At 32.9% G+C, this 18,288-nt stretch overlaps 7 protein-coding genes across 7 annotated transcripts; 4 read left to right on the top strand and 3 right to left on the bottom strand. All coding sequences in view use genetic code 12, as the record gives it.

The window, feature by feature from the left end:
* Window positions 1–556: 556 nt before the first annotated feature.
* Window positions 557–2,323, bottom strand: RCK2 (serine/threonine protein kinase; the record flags this gene model as incomplete). The annotated part of the gene is made up of 1 exon (XM_002547391.1): window positions 557–2,323. One exon carries the CDS (start codon window positions 2,321–2,323, stop codon window positions 557–559), a length of 1,767 nt encoding a protein of 588 aa, XP_002547437.1.
* A 2,289-nt stretch (window positions 2,324–4,612) lies between these two features.
* On the top strand, window positions 4,613–5,359 carry CTRG_01743 (putative phosphoric monoester hydrolase; the record flags this gene model as incomplete). Its single annotated transcript, XM_002547390.1, has 1 exon — window positions 4,613–5,359. One exon carries the CDS (start codon window positions 4,613–4,615, stop codon window positions 5,357–5,359), a length of 747 nt encoding a protein of 248 aa, XP_002547436.1.
* An 864-nt stretch (window positions 5,360–6,223) lies between these two features.
* Window positions 6,224–7,912, top strand: CTRG_01742 (NRAMP family metal ion transporter; the record flags this gene model as incomplete). Its single annotated transcript, XM_002547389.1, has 1 exon — window positions 6,224–7,912. One exon carries the CDS (start codon window positions 6,224–6,226, stop codon window positions 7,910–7,912), a length of 1,689 nt encoding a protein of 562 aa, XP_002547435.1.
* A 976-nt stretch (window positions 7,913–8,888) lies between these two features.
* CTRG_01741 (NRAMP family metal ion transporter) lies at window positions 8,889–10,568 on the top strand (the record flags this gene model as incomplete). The annotated part of the gene is made up of 1 exon (XM_002547388.1): window positions 8,889–10,568. The coding sequence occupies one exon, from the start codon at window positions 8,889–8,891 to the stop codon at window positions 10,566–10,568; it is 1,680 nt and encodes a 559-aa protein (XP_002547434.1).
* A 496-nt stretch (window positions 10,569–11,064) lies between these two features.
* AFT2 (Aft2p) lies at window positions 11,065–13,374 on the bottom strand (the record flags this gene model as incomplete). Its single annotated transcript, XM_002547387.1, has 1 exon — window positions 11,065–13,374. One exon carries the CDS (start codon window positions 13,372–13,374, stop codon window positions 11,065–11,067), a length of 2,310 nt encoding a protein of 769 aa, XP_002547433.1.
* A 2,780-nt stretch (window positions 13,375–16,154) lies between these two features.
* CTRG_01739 (uncharacterized protein) lies at window positions 16,155–16,928 on the top strand (the record flags this gene model as incomplete). Its single annotated transcript, XM_002547386.1, has 1 exon — window positions 16,155–16,928. The coding sequence occupies one exon, from the start codon at window positions 16,155–16,157 to the stop codon at window positions 16,926–16,928; it is 774 nt and encodes a 257-aa protein (XP_002547432.1).
* Window positions 16,929–17,113: 185 nt separating this feature from the next.
* Window positions 17,114–17,629, bottom strand: CTRG_01738 (mitochondrial 54S ribosomal protein bL12m; the record flags this gene model as incomplete). Its single annotated transcript, XM_002547385.1, has 1 exon — window positions 17,114–17,629. One exon carries the CDS (start codon window positions 17,627–17,629, stop codon window positions 17,114–17,116), a length of 516 nt encoding a protein of 171 aa, XP_002547431.1.
* Window positions 17,630–18,288: the final 659 nt, after the last annotated feature.

Genomic DNA, 18,288 nt, shown 5'->3' with positions numbered 1-18,288 from the left:
GCGCGCCAATGGACCCACGTACACGAAAAGTGCGGGTCTATTGTTGCATACATATTCATATTTTGTGTCTCTATCAGAGTTTTAAGATAGAATTGAGATTTCTCCCACGACGTAGAATAATTAACAACTACTGTATTTAATCTTCACGTAAGAAGGCATACTCTTTCTAGAATTGTATCAAACTGTTTTGAAAAATTTAATTCCTACAATACAATAAACAAACTCATGGGATATCAATATTTGTAATTTTCTATTAACGTTAAAAAAAAAATATAAAATGTATCAAATCTTCTCATCATAAATATCTGCGAAATCAATAAATAAAACAAAGAATAAATAACAAGTCCTACTTGCTTTTAATGTTATTTTTTTTTTTATATAGTTTTTTGTACCTTAAACTCATAAACATTGGAATTGATCAACCATATAGAAACTTGCAATAAATACAACATATAACGAAAACAAATCAATTGTATCAAGTAAACAACTTAAACCCAAAAGAAAAGAATTGAAGAAAAAAAAAATACGTCATGGAAAGTTAAAAGGAATTTGATGATCAACTTGTTTGAATAGGAATTTGCTTATTCTTTCTTCTTTCCAATATAGATGCACCTCCAAGATTCAAATCAAATGGATTTGCTGCGTTATTCTTCAAGTGATTTCTATGATGATGGGTTCTTGGAACGTTATTGTAGACTGGTTCTTGAACCACTCTTCCTTCGGAATTCACAATTTCTTCATTCTTTTCTTCCTCTTCTTCTTCCTCTATCAAATTCTCAATTGGAGCCAGTAACTTAGTTTGTAAGGCAGCTTCTTCTCCCATTCTGTGTACCGCGGTAGAAATATCAAATGCATCACGCAAAGCAACGGCAGCTGGTGAATACAAGTCAGAGTTTGAGGACATAAATCTTTTGGAGTATTTGGCATTGGCAGCTTGGATTGGATGACTGACCTTTTGGGATGAAGCTGGCATTCTTGTAGAAGCTTGACCACGTGATTGTGCACTGGCGGGACGTTGTTGCATCCAAGGATCTTGTAAAAACTCATCAATAGTGTATCTCTTCTTTGGATCCACAGTTAAAAGCCTACTAACACAGTTCTTGGCTCCATCACTAATTTCATCCCACCAAGGTTTTAAAAATGTAAATTCACCTTTAGCTACTTTTTCTGTCAAGGTTTCAATTCTTTCGTCATAAAATGGAGGAAATCCACACAATAATGTGTATAATACACAACCCAATGCCCACATATCAACTTCCTTAGAATAACGTTCATCTCTAACGATTTCCGGAGCTGTGTAACCAACAGTACCACATGGAGTCTTAGTATTGTGTTCCCAGATTTGTTTAGATAAACCAAAATCAGCTAATTTTACAACACCAATACCACCACCACCAACTTGATCAATAAAAACACCTTCATCTACTTTCGTGTTTGGATCATCTGATTTTCTCAATTTGGAAATAGGATTGCTATTTGGTTTAAAATCAATTGGAACATACAACAAGTTTTCTGGTTTGATATCACGATGGACAATACCAACTTCTTCATGTAAGTATCTAATTGCTTGGGCAACTTGAGTAATTACCCAACGGGACAAGTCTTCCGAAAGATAAGTGTATTTGACAATCATGGTGAATATTTCTCCACCAGGAGCTAATTCTTGTACGATATAGTAATAAGTAGGGGAATCAATAAACTCGATAAATCTAACAATATTTGGATGGTTCAATTGTCTCATTATTGTAACTTCTTTCAAAACTGCTTGTTTCTGAGCTTGGTCCATTTGGAACTTACGCAAAATCTTAATGGCGACTTCTTTACCACTACTCAAATGTCTTGCTTTGTATACAACAGAAAATGCCCCTTCACCCATTTGTTCCAAAATTTCATAGTTGTCCAAATTAGGATATTTAACTGATTTCTGCTTTTGCTTATTTTCTTCCTCCACAAGTTGGGATGCTAGCATGTTATAGTCGGTATTTGGATCGTTGAGGGTGGTATCGGATTGGCCATATGCATTATAGATATTTTGTTGTTCCTGAGGAGGTTGATGTTGATAGTTTTGGTTGAAATGAGTATCTTGGTGGTACGGATCCGCTGGTTGCGGATTCTGTGGGTTATGTACGGGTGGATACAGGAATACTTGGTTGTTTTTGTTATCACATTCAACTTGAAAGGGGTTTTCTGGAAGACTTCTTGATTGTTGAGGGGCTTGTTGATAATTGTTTTGTTGAATTTGACGTGGTTGTTGATTCTGATTCTTTTTGAAATCATTGGCTTGTTTGCCATGTCTAATGAATGCTTTAAGATTTTCAAACATGGTTTCCTCTAAGTTGATAATAGTAATTACAAGTAGATTGACGAGTTAATTGTCCTTTAATCTGTTTGAACAAAAAGAAGATGAAGATGAAAAAAAAAAGTAGAATAAAGATAATGAAATAAAAAAGGAGAAAAAGAAAATTGGTGGATATCAGAAAAGAAAAGAAAAAATTGGAAAATGAAGAGCAAAGTTAAAGGGAAAAAAAAAAAAAAAAAAAAAAAAGAACCTTAAAAGAGAATTCCTTATATTAGGAATTTATTTGTGCGCTCTTGTTCTTTTTGTTCTTCATCTGCTGTTGAGGGGAATCCAAAACTATAAAATCACAAAGTTAATCATAGAATCTTAAACATGGCAAGCTACAGGCAACAAGCAACAAGCAACTAACAACGCCAAACAGATTTAAAATAAATCCTAAAAACAGCAAACGTAAGAAATATACATTTCCAAAATTGAGATAGTTACAAATAATATTACTATGAAGATTACGTATTTTTAAACAGATAATAAGAAATTAGAAAACTCGTCACTATTACGTATCTGTAGAATGTATGAACTTAATCATGTTTTTTTTTTTACTTAGTACTTTTAACTGCGCTATGGCTTTGACCGATATAATTTAACCCTTTTTTTTTGCTTCATTTGTGTGTAAGCGCTTCCAAATGACATTGTGTTCCTTTGCTACAACCTTTTTCCATAAATATAAGACCCCCACTGGCCCCTATCTTTTTGACAAGGGAGAAATTCTTCCGAGTTGTGTATTATAAAGTTTCATTAACAATTGATATGTCACTCATCCGTTTTTATTTTATTTTATTTTTCATTACTAACTAACCTTCTGAGCCCCCCCCCCGCCAGCTCGCATGTTCACGTTTCTTAGAACTCATTCATAACCAGTAACATCCTAGATGAGTAAACTGATAAATGTTCAAAAGATTATGATCATTAGTAACGAAGTACACAATTTTGGTGAAAGAAATTCTCACTGGATAATGCGGCACATTTTGTTCATACTAATATCCCTTAAAATTATCGATCCGTTTTGATTATTTTTTTTTCTTTCTTTCCTTTTTGCTCTTTGTTGAAGGTCTAATTAAGCCCCAGTTATATTACAAACAGTTTACTCATATGTTGCTCGGATTTCCTTTGGTTCAATCTGCCACTATTGTTTCATAATTTTTCTTTGCTCTAACGTTGTATGGTTCGGAACCTTAGGATCGTTGGACATTAACAAAGAGTACCACAAAACCAACCTCAGCGCGTTTAGAACTACGATTTTAGTTTCGCATTAGCAATGGTAGTGTATCTACATTACAGATCATATCGTATCGGGCACATTAATAATTAACTTCCCAGGCATTTAAACTAATTAAAAAAAAAAGCTCATGACACTGCCAGATGAATAATTCACTTCATCTAGTCTCGGAAGAATCAACTCCGGGGGTTTACAACGTCTACCTTGACATGTCCCCTCAAGAAAAGGTAAAAAAAAAGACGTTAAACACCATAAAAAAAAGATTATGTTGATGCGTTTTCATGCATTTAAGTTTTGTTTGCATTTTTTTGTCACTCCCACGAAGTTAAAGTCTGATTTCAATTGTTCCCTTTTTTTCACCAAATTAAACTCCGGATATATGCAACGGTGGTGGAGAGTGGAGGTGAAGGTCGGTAATTGAATCAATGGTTGCGTGAAAAAACAAATATAATATTCAAATATTTTCTTGCGTCCATAAATGATATCATTACACACATCTACACATTACTTTTGTTATACAACACTCTATTCATTTGCTGAATCTCCTATATGGAATCAATCCATGTTGAAAATAGTCCAAGGTTTAAATCCCACCACTAATTCGTCATCTAAACCACGGAGTATTAGTTGTCTTCTTTACAACGTATTCAAGTTTTGTTCCTCATCATATATAAAGGTACTTAACGCCTCATCTAGATACTTCATTCGTCTATCAACTTAGTTAGTGATGTCATAATCTATAATAGGATATAATTAAACTTGATGTTTTTTTTTTCTTGATTTTGTTCTTAGCTAGGGTAGGGGTAGTGTAATACTTGCAACAATTACGTAATGGTCGTGTAAATTAACCCACCCACGTGATTCACAGCAAACAAACGAAAAAAAAAAAAAGCTCAACAATTTCTCCAGTAAAGCTTTAAAAGTTTCGGCGAAACTCAAGGCAGGTAAAATTTCGTTGACTTGATTTTATTGCTTGCTTTTTTTTGATTGGTCTTTTATTACCACCGACAACAACAACAAGATATACAAATACAAATATGTCAACTTCATTACCACCAGCTATTGTTTTCTCCGATTGGGATGGAACCATCACTTTACAAGATTCTAATGATTACCTTACTGATAATATTGGTATGGGATTTGATAACCGTATGATTATTAATGATAAGATCTTGGATGGAACCGAAAATTTCAGAGACGGTTTTAGAGAAATGTTAGCATCTATTAAAAAACCATTCAATGAATGTATTGAAATTTTATTAGCCAATGTCAAATTGGATCCAGGATTCAAGAAATATTATGAATATTGTCAATCTAAAGGTATTCCAATCATTGTTATTTCATCAGGAATGAAACCAATTATTCATGCTTTATTGGAAAAATTGATTGGTGCTGAAGCCATTAAGAATATTGAAATCATAAGTAATGATGTTAGAGTTGATGGTGATAATTGGGAAATTATTTTCAAAGATCCAGAATCTGAATTTGGTCATGATAAAGCAAAATCCATCAAAGATTATTTGGTTAAACACGGATATGAAGGTGATGCTGATACTCCAAGACCAACTTTGTTCTACAATGGTGATGGTGTCAGTGATTTAAGTGCTGCTAAAGAAACAGATTTGTTATTTGCTAAACATGGAAAAGATTTAATCAAATATTGTATCCGTGAAAAAATTCCATACACTGAATTCAATGACTTTGAAGATATTTTAACTAAAATGAGTAATGTAATGGAAGGTAAAAAGAAGATCCAAGATTATGTTGAAAACCCAACTGCTTAGATAGTAATAGATATAGATATTAGATTGTGTTCTTGTGAATGTCACTACTACACTCTGTTTAGATAGTATCTCAAAAACAAAAATAGAATATAAATTCAATTGACAGATCAAATATTCGACCTCGGGATTGGGTTTACCGTTTATGTATAAATAATTTGTGTCACTCTAGAATTCACGTCTCGTGAGTCTGTTGCAAAATATGTGTATATTTTTTTTTTTGTTTGAGGGACTTTAATTTTAGTTCATTTCGTACGAAGTAGTGCTACATTACAAACAGAAAAAAAAAAGCGAAGCAACACATTATCCATGGGGAAAAGGGCTACCAAAGCATTGTAATTTGATTATCATCATTACTCATTTACCCCTTGATTTACAATCTCTGATAAGTGAGGGGGCTCAAGTATTGAGAAATTATGCTGAAAATCACCTGTTGCTTCATGGGATGTTTTACTTTCTCTCTATCAGATTAATCTCCCAACTATTAACGTGAGCAATATTATACACATCTGCATGAACCTCTGAACTAAAATCTAATAAAAATCACTCTCGTACCGCCGTGTATTAAAAGAAAAAAATATCATGGTGTAAATCAACCCTTTCATTAAATAGGAGTTGACCGATATCCCTGAGTTAGTTCTATGGAATCACACGATATCTGTCAAAGGCGTTGTTGTCGTTAATGCTTTAATTAATATTCCTTAATTTATTGTAAAAACTTACACTCAAACAACAAAAAAAGCCTCCCTGTCACTTCTTTTCTTCGTTAATTGTCAATTTATCATCAGTGTATAAATAGAACCCAATTATCATCAGTTTACTCTTAAGAGATTGTCATGAATTGTTTCAAACTATAACCCGATTATTATGAGTAACTCATCAATTACAAGCAAAGAAGAAATATCCAAATCCTTATCGAAAGAAGCAAAATGTCCAACAGCTTCAACACGGACGGTATCTTCAACATCTTTTTCTTCTTCAAATCATGATATTATTGATCCACCTTATGAATCTAAATTTGCTGAAATGCGACATAAATCAAAAGTTGTACTTAAACGATTTGGTTCATTTATTGGTCCTGGTTTGTTGGTTAGTGTTGCTTATATGGATCCAGGTAATTATGCTACATGTATCACTGCTGGTGCTTCAAATAAATACTCTTTATTATTCATTGTGTTTTTATCCAATTTAATTGCTATTTTCTTACAAACCTTGTGTATTAAATTAGGTTCTGTGACTGGATATGATTTAGCAAGATCATGTCGTGAATTCTTACCTAAATATTTGAATTGGGCATTATGGGTATTGGCAGAATGTGCTATTATTGCCACAGATGTCGCCGAAGTTATTGGTTCTGCAATTGCTTTGAATATTTTATTAAAGATTCCATTGCCAGAAGGTGTTGTTATTACTATTGTTGATGTTATTTTTGTTTTAATTGCATATCGTGCCGATACTTCAAGTTTAAAATTGGTCAAAATTTTTGAATATTCAATTGGTGTTTTAGTCATGATTGTTGTTGTATGTTTTGCAGTTGAATTGGGTGAAATTCATGCTAATGCTAGAGAAGTTTTCCGTGGATTTGTACCATCCAAAGAAATGTTTCATGGAAATGGTATGACTATTGCTACTTCAATTATTGGTTCAACAGTTATGATCCATTCCTTGTTTGTTGGTTCTGGTTTAGTGCAACCTAGAATTAGAGCCTATGATGTTAAACATGGTTATGTCAATTTGGATGAAGTACACGCAGAATATGAACAATCCGTACATGACGAAGTAACTTTAGCTGATTCAGTTTCTGATGATGAAAAGAAAAAGAAATCCTCCACTAAAGTATCAACATATGAAAAAGAAGCTGATTTCTTTGCTAATAAATACAAACCATCCTATCCAGCTATCAAATATAATATGAAATACTCCATTGCTGAATTGTTGCTTACATTGTTCACATTAGCTATATTTGTCAATGCTGCAATTTTGATTGTTGCCGGTGCTACTTTGTACGGTACTGAAGAAGCTATTGATGCTGATTTGTATACCATTCATGATTTATTACAAAAACTTGTCGCTCCTGCAGTTGGTACTGTTTTTATGATTGCATTATTGGCTAGTGGTCAAAGTGCAGGTATCGTTTGTACCATTGCTGGTCAATTCGTTAGTGAAGGTCATATTAATTGGAAATTAAAACCTTGGTTAAGAAGATTAGTTACTAGAGGTATTTCTATTATCCCATGTTTGTTCATATCTGTTTTCATTGGTAGAAATGGGTTAGGTGTTGCTTTAAATATCTCACAAATTATCATTTCTATTTTGTTACCCCCATTAACTGCACCATTGATCTATTTCACAGCTAGTAAGAAAATTATGAGAGTTGAATTGCAAGATGACGAAATTGTTGATGGAATGGAAATTGACGAGACCACTGGTAAGAAATACAAATATATGGTAAATCATTGGATTGTTACTCTTGTTGCACTTGTTATTTGGGTATTTGTTTCCATGTTGAATATCTATGCCATTTATGAAATGGCTAAAGATGGTGTTACTGGTTAATCAAATTTAATTAATAGTGTATATTTTCTTATATACCGATAAATTGTATTGTCAAAAAAAAAAACATGACAAATTTTTCTTTTCTATTATTGATTTTATACAATTTTTGCAACAAATTGGCTGGAAAATTTCTTTTGTAAGACGAAGAGAAGCCTTTGACAACCATTTTTTTTTTTCATCATCAGTTGTCGGAATTTAAATTCCATCCTTCAATCCATCGTGAAAGGCTTCTACCAGATCATTGATTCTAAAATTAAAATTCTTCACTGTTAAAAAAAAAGAGTACACGTATGTTAAATAGTATATTTTGTGTAGGGATCTTTAAACTCTGATTGGTGTATAGAGTGAAATACATTGCGTTTTTTTACGTCAGGTCCGTTCAAGGTTACGACAATGATAGTGCAAACAGAGTCAATATGTAGGTCTTTTCCGTGGGTAAGCATACAGTGATTACCCCTATTTAATTCATTGAAAATTACCAATTTACCACACACAAGTGGCGCAGTATTACTTTCTTCCCATATCTATCACGATCAGTTAGTTTAAAAACCATAATTGTTGCCTTTAAAGTGACATTCATCTAACACAACGATGGACAAAAGGATCAATGGAATGACACAGAGCAGAAAAAAGATAAAAATAAAACAACCCGGCAGGTTTCTCAGGTCAAAGTTTTTGTAATAATTCACACGACATCGAAAAAAACCGGGACACGAACAACATCGATTTTTCTTTTTGCTTGGCGCACAATGCTCTAAATTAAGTAAGAAAAAAAGAAAGAAAAAAATAATTTGACCAAAGAAAAGATTCTATAGTTACAAAGATGTATAAACTTTAACCACAGGAGTTTTCTATTTAACTCTTTCTTCATCTCCATCTTTTTTTTTTCTTTTCCCCCCTTTTCTCTTTCGTTTCGTCTTTTTGATATTCATTATTTTTTTTGGTTGCAAGATTACAATTCGTCAGATATTAAGCTATGGATACAGCATCAACGGGATCAGGAGAATCCAGACAAGTTCGTCCAAGACACGTCATTCAGACAATTACCAACTCCACAATTTCTCTGACAGAAACTGCATCAATTAGAAACACACACGAAGAATCTAAATTCAATTATGTTGTAAATAGATCAAAGAACATCCTTAAGAAATACGGATCTTTCATGGGTCCAGGGATGTTGATTAGTGTGGCCTATATGGATCCAGGTAATTATGCTACTGGTATTACTGCTGGGGCATCTAATAAATACTCTTTATTATTCATTGTGTTTTTATCTAACGTCATTGCTATTTTCTTACAAAGTTTATGTATCAAATTGGGTTCAGTTACAGGTTACGATTTAGCTAGATCCTGTCGTGAATTTTTACCTAAGCAATTAAATTGGGTATTGTGGGTTTTAGCAGAATGTGCTATTATTGCAACTGATGTTGCTGAAGTTATCGGTTCTGCAATTGCTTTGAATATTTTATTAAAGATTCCATTGCCTGCAGGTGTTGTTATTACCATTGTTGATGTTATTTTCGTTATGATGGCTTACAGAGCTGAAACTTCAAGTTTGAAATTTGTTAAAATTTTCGAATATGCAATTGCTGCCTTGGTTATGGTTGTTGTTATTTGTTTTGCTGTTGAATTATCACAGATTACTGCTAACACAAGAGAAGTTTTCCGTGGATTTGTACCATCCAAAGAAATGTTCCAAGGTAGTGGTATGACTATTGCTACTTCTATTATTGGTTCCACTGTCATGATTCATTCATTGTTCTTGGGTTCTGGATTGGTCCAACCAAGATTAAGAGAATATGATGTCAAGCATGGATATGTTAGATTGGATGAAATTGTTGAAAAAGAACCAGAATCATCTTCCAGAGGGGTTGTTGAAGAAACTAGTGTTGCTCCAGTTTCTACCAAGAATGAAAAGGAAAATAATGTCAAAGTTTCTACTTATGAACAAGAAGCTGCTTATTTTTACACACAATATAAACCTTCATATCTGGCCATTAACTATTGTTTCAAATACTCGATTGCCGAATTAGCCATTACTTTGTTTACTTTGGCTCTTTTTGTTAATGCTGCAATTTTGATTGTTGCTGGTGCTACTTTGTATGGTACTGAAGAAGCCATTGACGCAGATTTATATACTATTCATGATTTGTTAAGTCGTACATTGGCTCCAGCCGTTGGTACTATCTTCATGGTTGCATTATTGGCCAGTGGTCAAAGTGCAGGTATTGTCTGTACTATTGCTGGTCAAATGGTCAGTGAAGGTCATATCAATTGGACTTTGAGACCTTGGTTAAGAAGATTAGTTACTAGAGGTATTTCTATTGTTCCTTGTTTATTTATTTCCGTTTTCATTGGTAGAAATGGTTTGGGTATTGCATTGAACATTTCTCAAGTTATTATTTCCATCTTGTTGCCTCCATTAACTGCACCATTGATCTATTTCACATCTAGAAACAAGTATATGAAGGTTGAATTAGGTGAAGAAGATGCTGCTGATGGGGAAATTGAAGTTGATGAAACTACCGGTAAGAGATATAGAGTGATGACTAACAATTGGGCAACCACAATTATTGCTGTTGTTATTTGGATCTTTGTTTCTGTATTGAATGTTTATGCCATTTATCAAATGGCCAAAGATGGTGTTTCAGGTTAATCAGATTAAGAATTTTACACACACACACACAGATATATATATATACTTTTACATATACACATATTCAAACACGCATATATACTGAAGAATATATGAACTGCATTATTAAACTAGTCATACATAATGATACAAACCAAAAGTCAAGATAAAGGAATTGACTTTTCTTTTTTTCTAAATAATAATACTACTACTAATAAAATCACACTCTAAATAAATATATAATAAATATCAAACTATTTCACGCCGAATTAAACAAATAAAGGAACAACACCAAAAGTAATAAAGTATACACACGAAGAACTAAATAATTTTTTTTTTCTAAAACAAAACAAAATGAATAAAACTCTTAAACTCTCAAATAATTAAAATAATAAATATAAATAATAATAATAATAATAATATCATACAAATGATTGATTTTCTTTCTCTCTCAATCTAAAACTTAATATCAAATGTCTCTTATCTAGTTAATTGTTTTTTTTTTCAAAAAATAAAATTACCATCCTGAATCATAATTTGACATGTTATTTAACATATTGTTTGCATTGTTATTTCCATTACCATCTTTTGAAACATTTGAATTGGATGAAATATTAGATGTAGTGTTATTAAACATAAATCCAGAATTGGACCCTGTAGGATTTACAAAATAACTGTTAAATACACTATTACTACCAGAATTAATATTTGTACCACTATTAACATTACTATTGGAGGTATTACCAGGATTGTTATTATTACCTGAATTACCATCATTTTTTGTAGATTTTAAAAGTGAAGAAGGATTCAATGTTGAATTACTAACATTATTCAATGGAGGTGGTAATGTGCCTTGATTACTATTATTTACATTACCTTGTGGTGGTAATTTCTGGAGAGTATTCAAAGGAGGCAATTGTTGACCTGGATTTTGTAATGGTGGCATCAGTGGATGTGGTTGGGTTTGATTAAATTGTTGATTAGACGAACTACCTGATGTGCTAGTAAGAATCAATGAATTAGTAGATGGTGGTGGTAATTGCATTAAATAATTCAATGTATTTGGTGTTATACCAGGCAAATGAGTTAAACTATCCAATGATGAATTTTGACCTGCAGCAGCAGCATTTTGATTGTTTGGATTGCCACCAACCACATATTCAGTATTATCGTTATCATTAAGTAAAGGAGACAATCGAATCAATCCACTAACCCCAGTTGTTGAAGAAGGCAACCAATTTTGTGCAGCAGCATTTGATTTTCTTAATGGGGTAAATTGTGGTGCTTGTTGTTGTTGTTGTTGATGATGATGTTGCTGCTGCTGCTGTTGTTGTTGATGATCAGGATCATTTTGAACAATATCAGATGTGGGATCAGATGAATTTCTTTTTTCATAAACATTCTGTTTCAAGGAATATAAAAACAGTGGACTCAATAAATTTTTATAATCTAGTATAACTTGAGAGACGAATGAATCAATCATATCAGTTTTCATATTTTCTTGTATGTTTTTATTGTCCAAAATTTCTTCCTTAACCTTTTCTCGGACAAAATTTTGTAAATTCTGAAGTATATGAACCATCAGGAATTGTTCCGAAGTTCTTACATGTTGTCTTTGTTCTTGGTTTTGTAGAAGTTGTCCCTCTGACTGCTGATGATGGTTGTGGTTGTGGTTTTGGTGCTGATGGTGCTGCTGGTGGCGGTGTTGCAGCTGATCATTGTCCAATTGATGCAACTGAAGTTGCTGTTGTGAAGACAGCTTATTGGACGGCAGCTGTACTTGATTAATATTTCTTTGTCGTTGGTTTTGACGTGATTGCCTTGTCTGCCGCGTTTGTTTAGACTGTTGCAAAGGTTGCTCAAGTTGCTCAAGTTGTTCCAGTCGCGAGTGGGGTTGTGGTAACAGTGGATGTATTGATTGCAATTGTTGTAATTCCAACCCAGGGACAACAAAACCATGATTCACATTAATATCTTCTTGAATTGGGGATATAGTACTAAAATTATCTTTTAATTTTCGAACTTTAGGAAACGCACTTGGCACTGATTTTCTTCGTTTAGATGATGCCGCAGATGGGGAATCGGATGGTTGATGAATATTGATTCCATGGAAAGAATTGGAACTTGTCAATGCTAATGAAGGTGGAGGGTCTTGTTGATCATGGGAAGCTAATTTTCTAAAATCATCCATACTTGTAGCAGCAGAACTATTCTGCGATAGAAGACCTGTTGTTGAATTTCGTTGGGAACTTCTTGCACTTGATGAAACTGAACTTTTGGAACCACGTGACTTAGTTTTCCTATTTGTGGGACTTGATGGTTTTGGATTCTCTCTATTATTTACAAAAGAGGCCGCCGGTGAGATGGATTCACTTGTCGCTAGTTCCATTGGACCTGAAGATGATGATACAGATGATAACTTTATACCTGAAGAATTCTTGACAATTTTACCAGGTTTCTGATGTTCCATGTCATTTAATGATAGTTTATCAACGGGGTGGTCGTGTTCATCACTGACCAACAGTAGTGTCCATACCTTATTTCTGACACTGTAGTTGGCTCGAACTTTAAATGGACATGTTGTGTGCTTTCGTATGGGGATTTTAGTATCACTTCTTTTTGATTTGACAATTCTCTTTTCATTAACATTATTTTTGCATCTAAATATGATCTTTGTTGTATCAGATCTTTCTATAACAATATCGATTCCTTTATTATGACGTAGGGCACCTTGTAGCCAAGGTTTAATGTCATCTTTTGAATTGAACTGTTGCGTCTCCAAGTGCAAATCATCAAGTGGTACTCGATGTATGACTCTATCAGTCATTAAATATTACTAAAAATAACGAATTGAAAATTAATGGAAGGGGTGGTATGGTGCCTATGGGAGATGATTCGTGATATAAATGTCAGAAGGAAGGAAATTTTAAAAATTTTCAGGAAAAAAATAAAAAAATAAAAAAAAAAGTTATCACGGAAATATGTGAATTGGCAAATATCTTTCTGTTGTCTTCCCGTTAATTTGAATATTGTATTGTGTTGTTTTTGTACTGAGGGAAACCAAAAAAAAAAAAAAAAAATTAAGAATGATTTATTTGAAAATAAATAAAAAAAAAAAGAAACGAAATACCAAAAATATATCGAGAATAAAAAAAAAAAACAAAAATCAACAAACCAATATGTCAATGAAGTTTTAGATGAGAAATGGTTGAAAGTATTTGTATTATTATTTCGACACTAGTGGCTCCAATACTTGTGATGATGAAAACAACAACAGAATTCGGTGAATTAATTTATGACTCTCAATAAATGGGGGGATGGGTAGTAGTCTGTCTCTTCTTCACTTCTTTGCTTTTTTTTTTCTCCCACTAAACAAAACAGAAAAATCTCAATCTGAGAATATTTTTTGAATTCTGCGGCCACTCTAACTTGGGTCAAATTCCTAGTTCACTTTCAGCCTCGTTTATATATCCTTTTCTCAATGAGTGGGTAGGCTCGGTGGTATTTATGGTTTGGTTATGAAGTATGGTTTTTTCAAAAAAAGACAATAAAAAAATTGCCTTATTCAGTTTTCTAGTATCGTGGTTGTTGATCTTTTATATTTTTCTTGAGCTGAGGTTTGAAATCTGAAATAATCCTCCTATTTCTTCAGAATGGCTCGCGTCGGTATGCAATTAACTTGGGCAATCAAATTAACGCAAATTGATCTGATTATTGTGTTACTTTTGGGGGGAGTGAGGAGGGAGTGAGGTAATCTCTTTGTTTTAGTTACTTATTTCCTTCACTGGAATTCTGTGTATCTTTCAGTTATAGTAGTTTAGAGAACCTTCTTTTGGATCTTTCGAGATCTCTTACGCGTTAGTACATTTTGAAAGGAAAAAGAAGAAAGAAAAGTGAAATTTGATGGAAAAGATATTCTGGTGGAAATAATTAGCCTATAAATACTGTGATTAATCTGAAGCCGATGGGCATAGAAAAACTAGAAAACCTTAAACTAACGAATTCACAATAATAGCATACTCCCTATACTACTTTACAATTATTGCTTAAATAGCAAATGTCCCGTACTCCTCCCAACCACATACAATTAAAAAAAAAATTTAGGTGAGTTAAGTAAATTTGCAGATGGTTAGGATTCATTGAACATTTTGCACTTTTCTTTTTCAACATTCGCTCACCGAATACTGGATACAAGTAAATCAGCAGTTGTACTTTAGCTTTTAGTTTAGTTCAAACCTTTCTCTTCAATGCAAGACTAATAGATTAACCTAACCATGCGAGAATCCCAATTGATAGCATCGTATTAATTAGGGGGGAAGTGGTGGTCGAGGGAATTCTTATTTTTTTTTCTCATATTCATGAATTGGTCTAGTGTGATGTGATGAGTGTAGCACATATTACATTCTAGACGTTTGTTTAGTCCCAGATTCCAGAATCCTGACTATTTAACTCACCATACTTGAATTTAGCTGATGACATCAACATTTTTAAAAGAAATTTCGCTTCAAGCATACTGAGAGAATAATACACAAAAGATAGCAATAATTGCTGTCTGTCTATATACTAGGCTACATACACTCCAATGTTCAGGTTATTACATCTTGCATGTACTATTCTCTCACCATAATATTCTTATAAGGTGTACTTTGTTGACCATCAGTATGTTTGATGGGATAAATTTCGGAACCGCTTATGGAATCAAAAGTGTCAACAGCATTTATTTCCGAGGACGTTCTCTTTGATTACGTTTGCTATCCAAACATCATAAACAGCAATATAAACCTTTGTAATGATACGTAATGTATATTTCCATTTGATGTTATTAACATCCGGTTGATCTCATGCACCTACACTTTCCCTGCTTAAAAGTTCAAATGTTCTTCATGCATTGGCGTATTTCCGACATTATTGCTTTCGGGCGTATTTACTCATATTCATACAAAGTTAAAAATAATAATGCTACAGGAATTTTTAATAAAGATAAGAGAATACACGTAAAAAAAAAATACAATAGCCATCTTTTATCCATCTAAGGACTGTACAGGAAAGGTAAAAACAATTTGAACAACATCCACGGTATGAATTTTCAAATGTTATGACTAGGGGTGGGGGAATGGAGGAGAATAAAAGGTAATGGTGTCTGTTTAGTTTTGAAATAATGATCAAGGTAATGTGAAAATGAAACAACACCAAGCACGCGCATGGTAACCGTGGTTGCCAAATTTTATTCCATCCGTTTTACGAGTGACATCAAACTAAGTGGGAAGGAAAGGGGGACGGAGAGAGGGAGGGAGGGAGAGATCGTGTTAAACTTTTATGGCGGCGGTTGTCGTCAATTATTATTTTTTTGTGCAACTTATCTTATGTATGGAATTACACACCAGAATGAAAAAATAAAAACCAAGACACGAAAACTCCCTTTCCTAAATCTGAATCTGCGTCAATTCTGGTGAGCTAAAAAAATTCCAATTATACTATTACTTTGGTTAATATTAGTCTATTCTTTTGTTCTTGAACATTCAACTTCATCTATCATTCATTGGAAATAATCAAAGCTTAGAACCATATGCTGACATAGACTTATAAAGATATACATAAACGAGAATAATGAATGGATCAATTATAAATCAACTGGATAATAAAGGCAGTCTTATTGATCGTCTTAATGGGTTAATCACAGCTACATTGACATCAAAATCGTTCAGTCAAGCTCAACGTTTAGAACTAATAAAATTATTCCAAATCACCATGAATATGATCTCAAACAAAGAACAGAAATATCCTAATAAAAGATTACCTTCTAATTTGATGATGCAATATACTAAATTAATTGATAGTTTTCAAAATTTAATCAATGCTGATCGAACCAGTCAACTACTGAAGAATAATTTGACATTATTATCTAAGACTACTTCTGCTCCTCCTCCGCCTCCTACATCCACCCCTTCCCGTACAAATGTCACCTCCACGAATAGAAAATATGGAATTTTTCAAGATCGAGTATCTAATATATCAACTCCATCAATTTCTACAAATTCAGTTTCAGATGCTGATCCACAAACTGTGCGAGCTGGAAGTATCAGCACTCAACAACAATTGTATGAACAAGCAGAAGAAGAGGAAGCGGTCTTACAAGAAGACCAATCACGAGAAGAAGAGCCAGAGAATAAGGCACAAGACAGTGGGAGTGAGTTTGACGAGGAAGAAGAAGAAGATGATGATGAAAGTTGTGAAATTTATAATAGTACTTCATTACTGCTTCCTATACCTCATAGTCATTCATTTTCTATAGGATTTCCAGATAGCAGACTTAATGGACCAAATTACCATGCTCGTTTAATGAAACATAATCGACTAGATAGTTTATATTCATTACCATAGCTTAAAAAGATGTTTTTTTTAAATAATAATTAATGTATATTTACAAGACAAGAAGATTATAAGCTATTGTACTATAATATAAAAAGACCATGTGTAAAGAAATAGTTTTAAAAAATTTTTTATTATTATTTCTTATGAATATTTATCATCCATCTCTTTCTCTTTTTCCTCTAATTTATATTTGCTTATTCTAAAGTAATTTTAGCACCTAAACCTTCCAAAGTAGCTTTGATCTTTTCAGCATCTTCTTTAGTAACATTTTCTTTCAATACCTTTGGAGCACTTTCAACGAATTTCTTAGATTCAACCAAAGATAAACCTAACATACCTTTAACTTCTTTAATAATCTTTGGTTTAGATTTAGCATCAAAAGATTCCAATTTAATTGAAAATATAGTCTTTTCTTCAACTTCTTCTTTAACTTCTTCTTCAGCTGGAGCAGCTTGAGCAGCTGGGGCAGCTCCAGCTCCAGCAGCAGGTAATGAAATATCAGAAATATTTAATCTTTCTTTTAATTCATTAATTAATTGTGAAGTTTCCAAAAGGGTTAAAGTAGAAATTTGATCAACTATAGTGGTGATTTTAGCATCAACTGGAGCTTTTTCAACAACAGTTGAATTATAACGTAAGGCAGTAATGGCAATTCTTTTAGATGTGACAGATCTTAAAGTTGGTCTAATGGCTTGACGAATGATTGACATGGTATTTATCTTGATGAGTATATGAATCTTCAATAGTAATAGTAGTAGTAGTAATAGTAGTGAAAATTTGTCTCTTAGTTTTTTTTTTTCTCTCTCTCTCTATTGAATCTTCCATCCATTTTTAAAAATTTTTTTCATTGGATTTTGAATTTTTGTTTTTGAACAAAACGCACGACTTGAATTAAAGTGGAATAGTTGATTTGGAGTGTGTTGATTATACAACAAGTAAGAATTCATGATAAAGATTATATTCTATTGGACTTGTGTTCATCATTAGAGGAGGATATATTCTACAAGATTTCAAGTACCTTTTCTATAATATAAAATAAACATCGATAGACAGATATACATTAATCATTTATATAATAGTAGTATCAAAGGATACGACAATTGTGCTAGAATATCAACAATATCGTTAGTTGGTAAGAACAGAAATATCTGTTCAGTGTTAAACAAACTCAAACTACCCTCACAATCAAAGGTGTTAAAGTTTAGGCCAACATGACCAACTCCTCATCTATATAACATTGAACTATTCAAAATGACACATCCAGGCACAACTTTCCTTAAAGAAATTTAAATGAACACTTTGCAAAATCAAGGGGGGGAAAATAGATCCCTTTATATAGTACTGGGAGTGAGAAAAAAAGAAAAAATAA

Source organism: Candida tropicalis, assembly GCF_000006335.3.
Source record: "Candida tropicalis MYA-3404 genomic scaffold supercont3.2, whole genome shotgun sequence".
Lineage (NCBI taxonomy): Eukaryota > Fungi > Ascomycota > Pichiomycetes > Serinales > Debaryomycetaceae > Candida > Candida tropicalis.
Note: the sequence above shows the minus strand (reverse complement) of the source record. Positions and strands in the feature narration are given on the sequence as shown.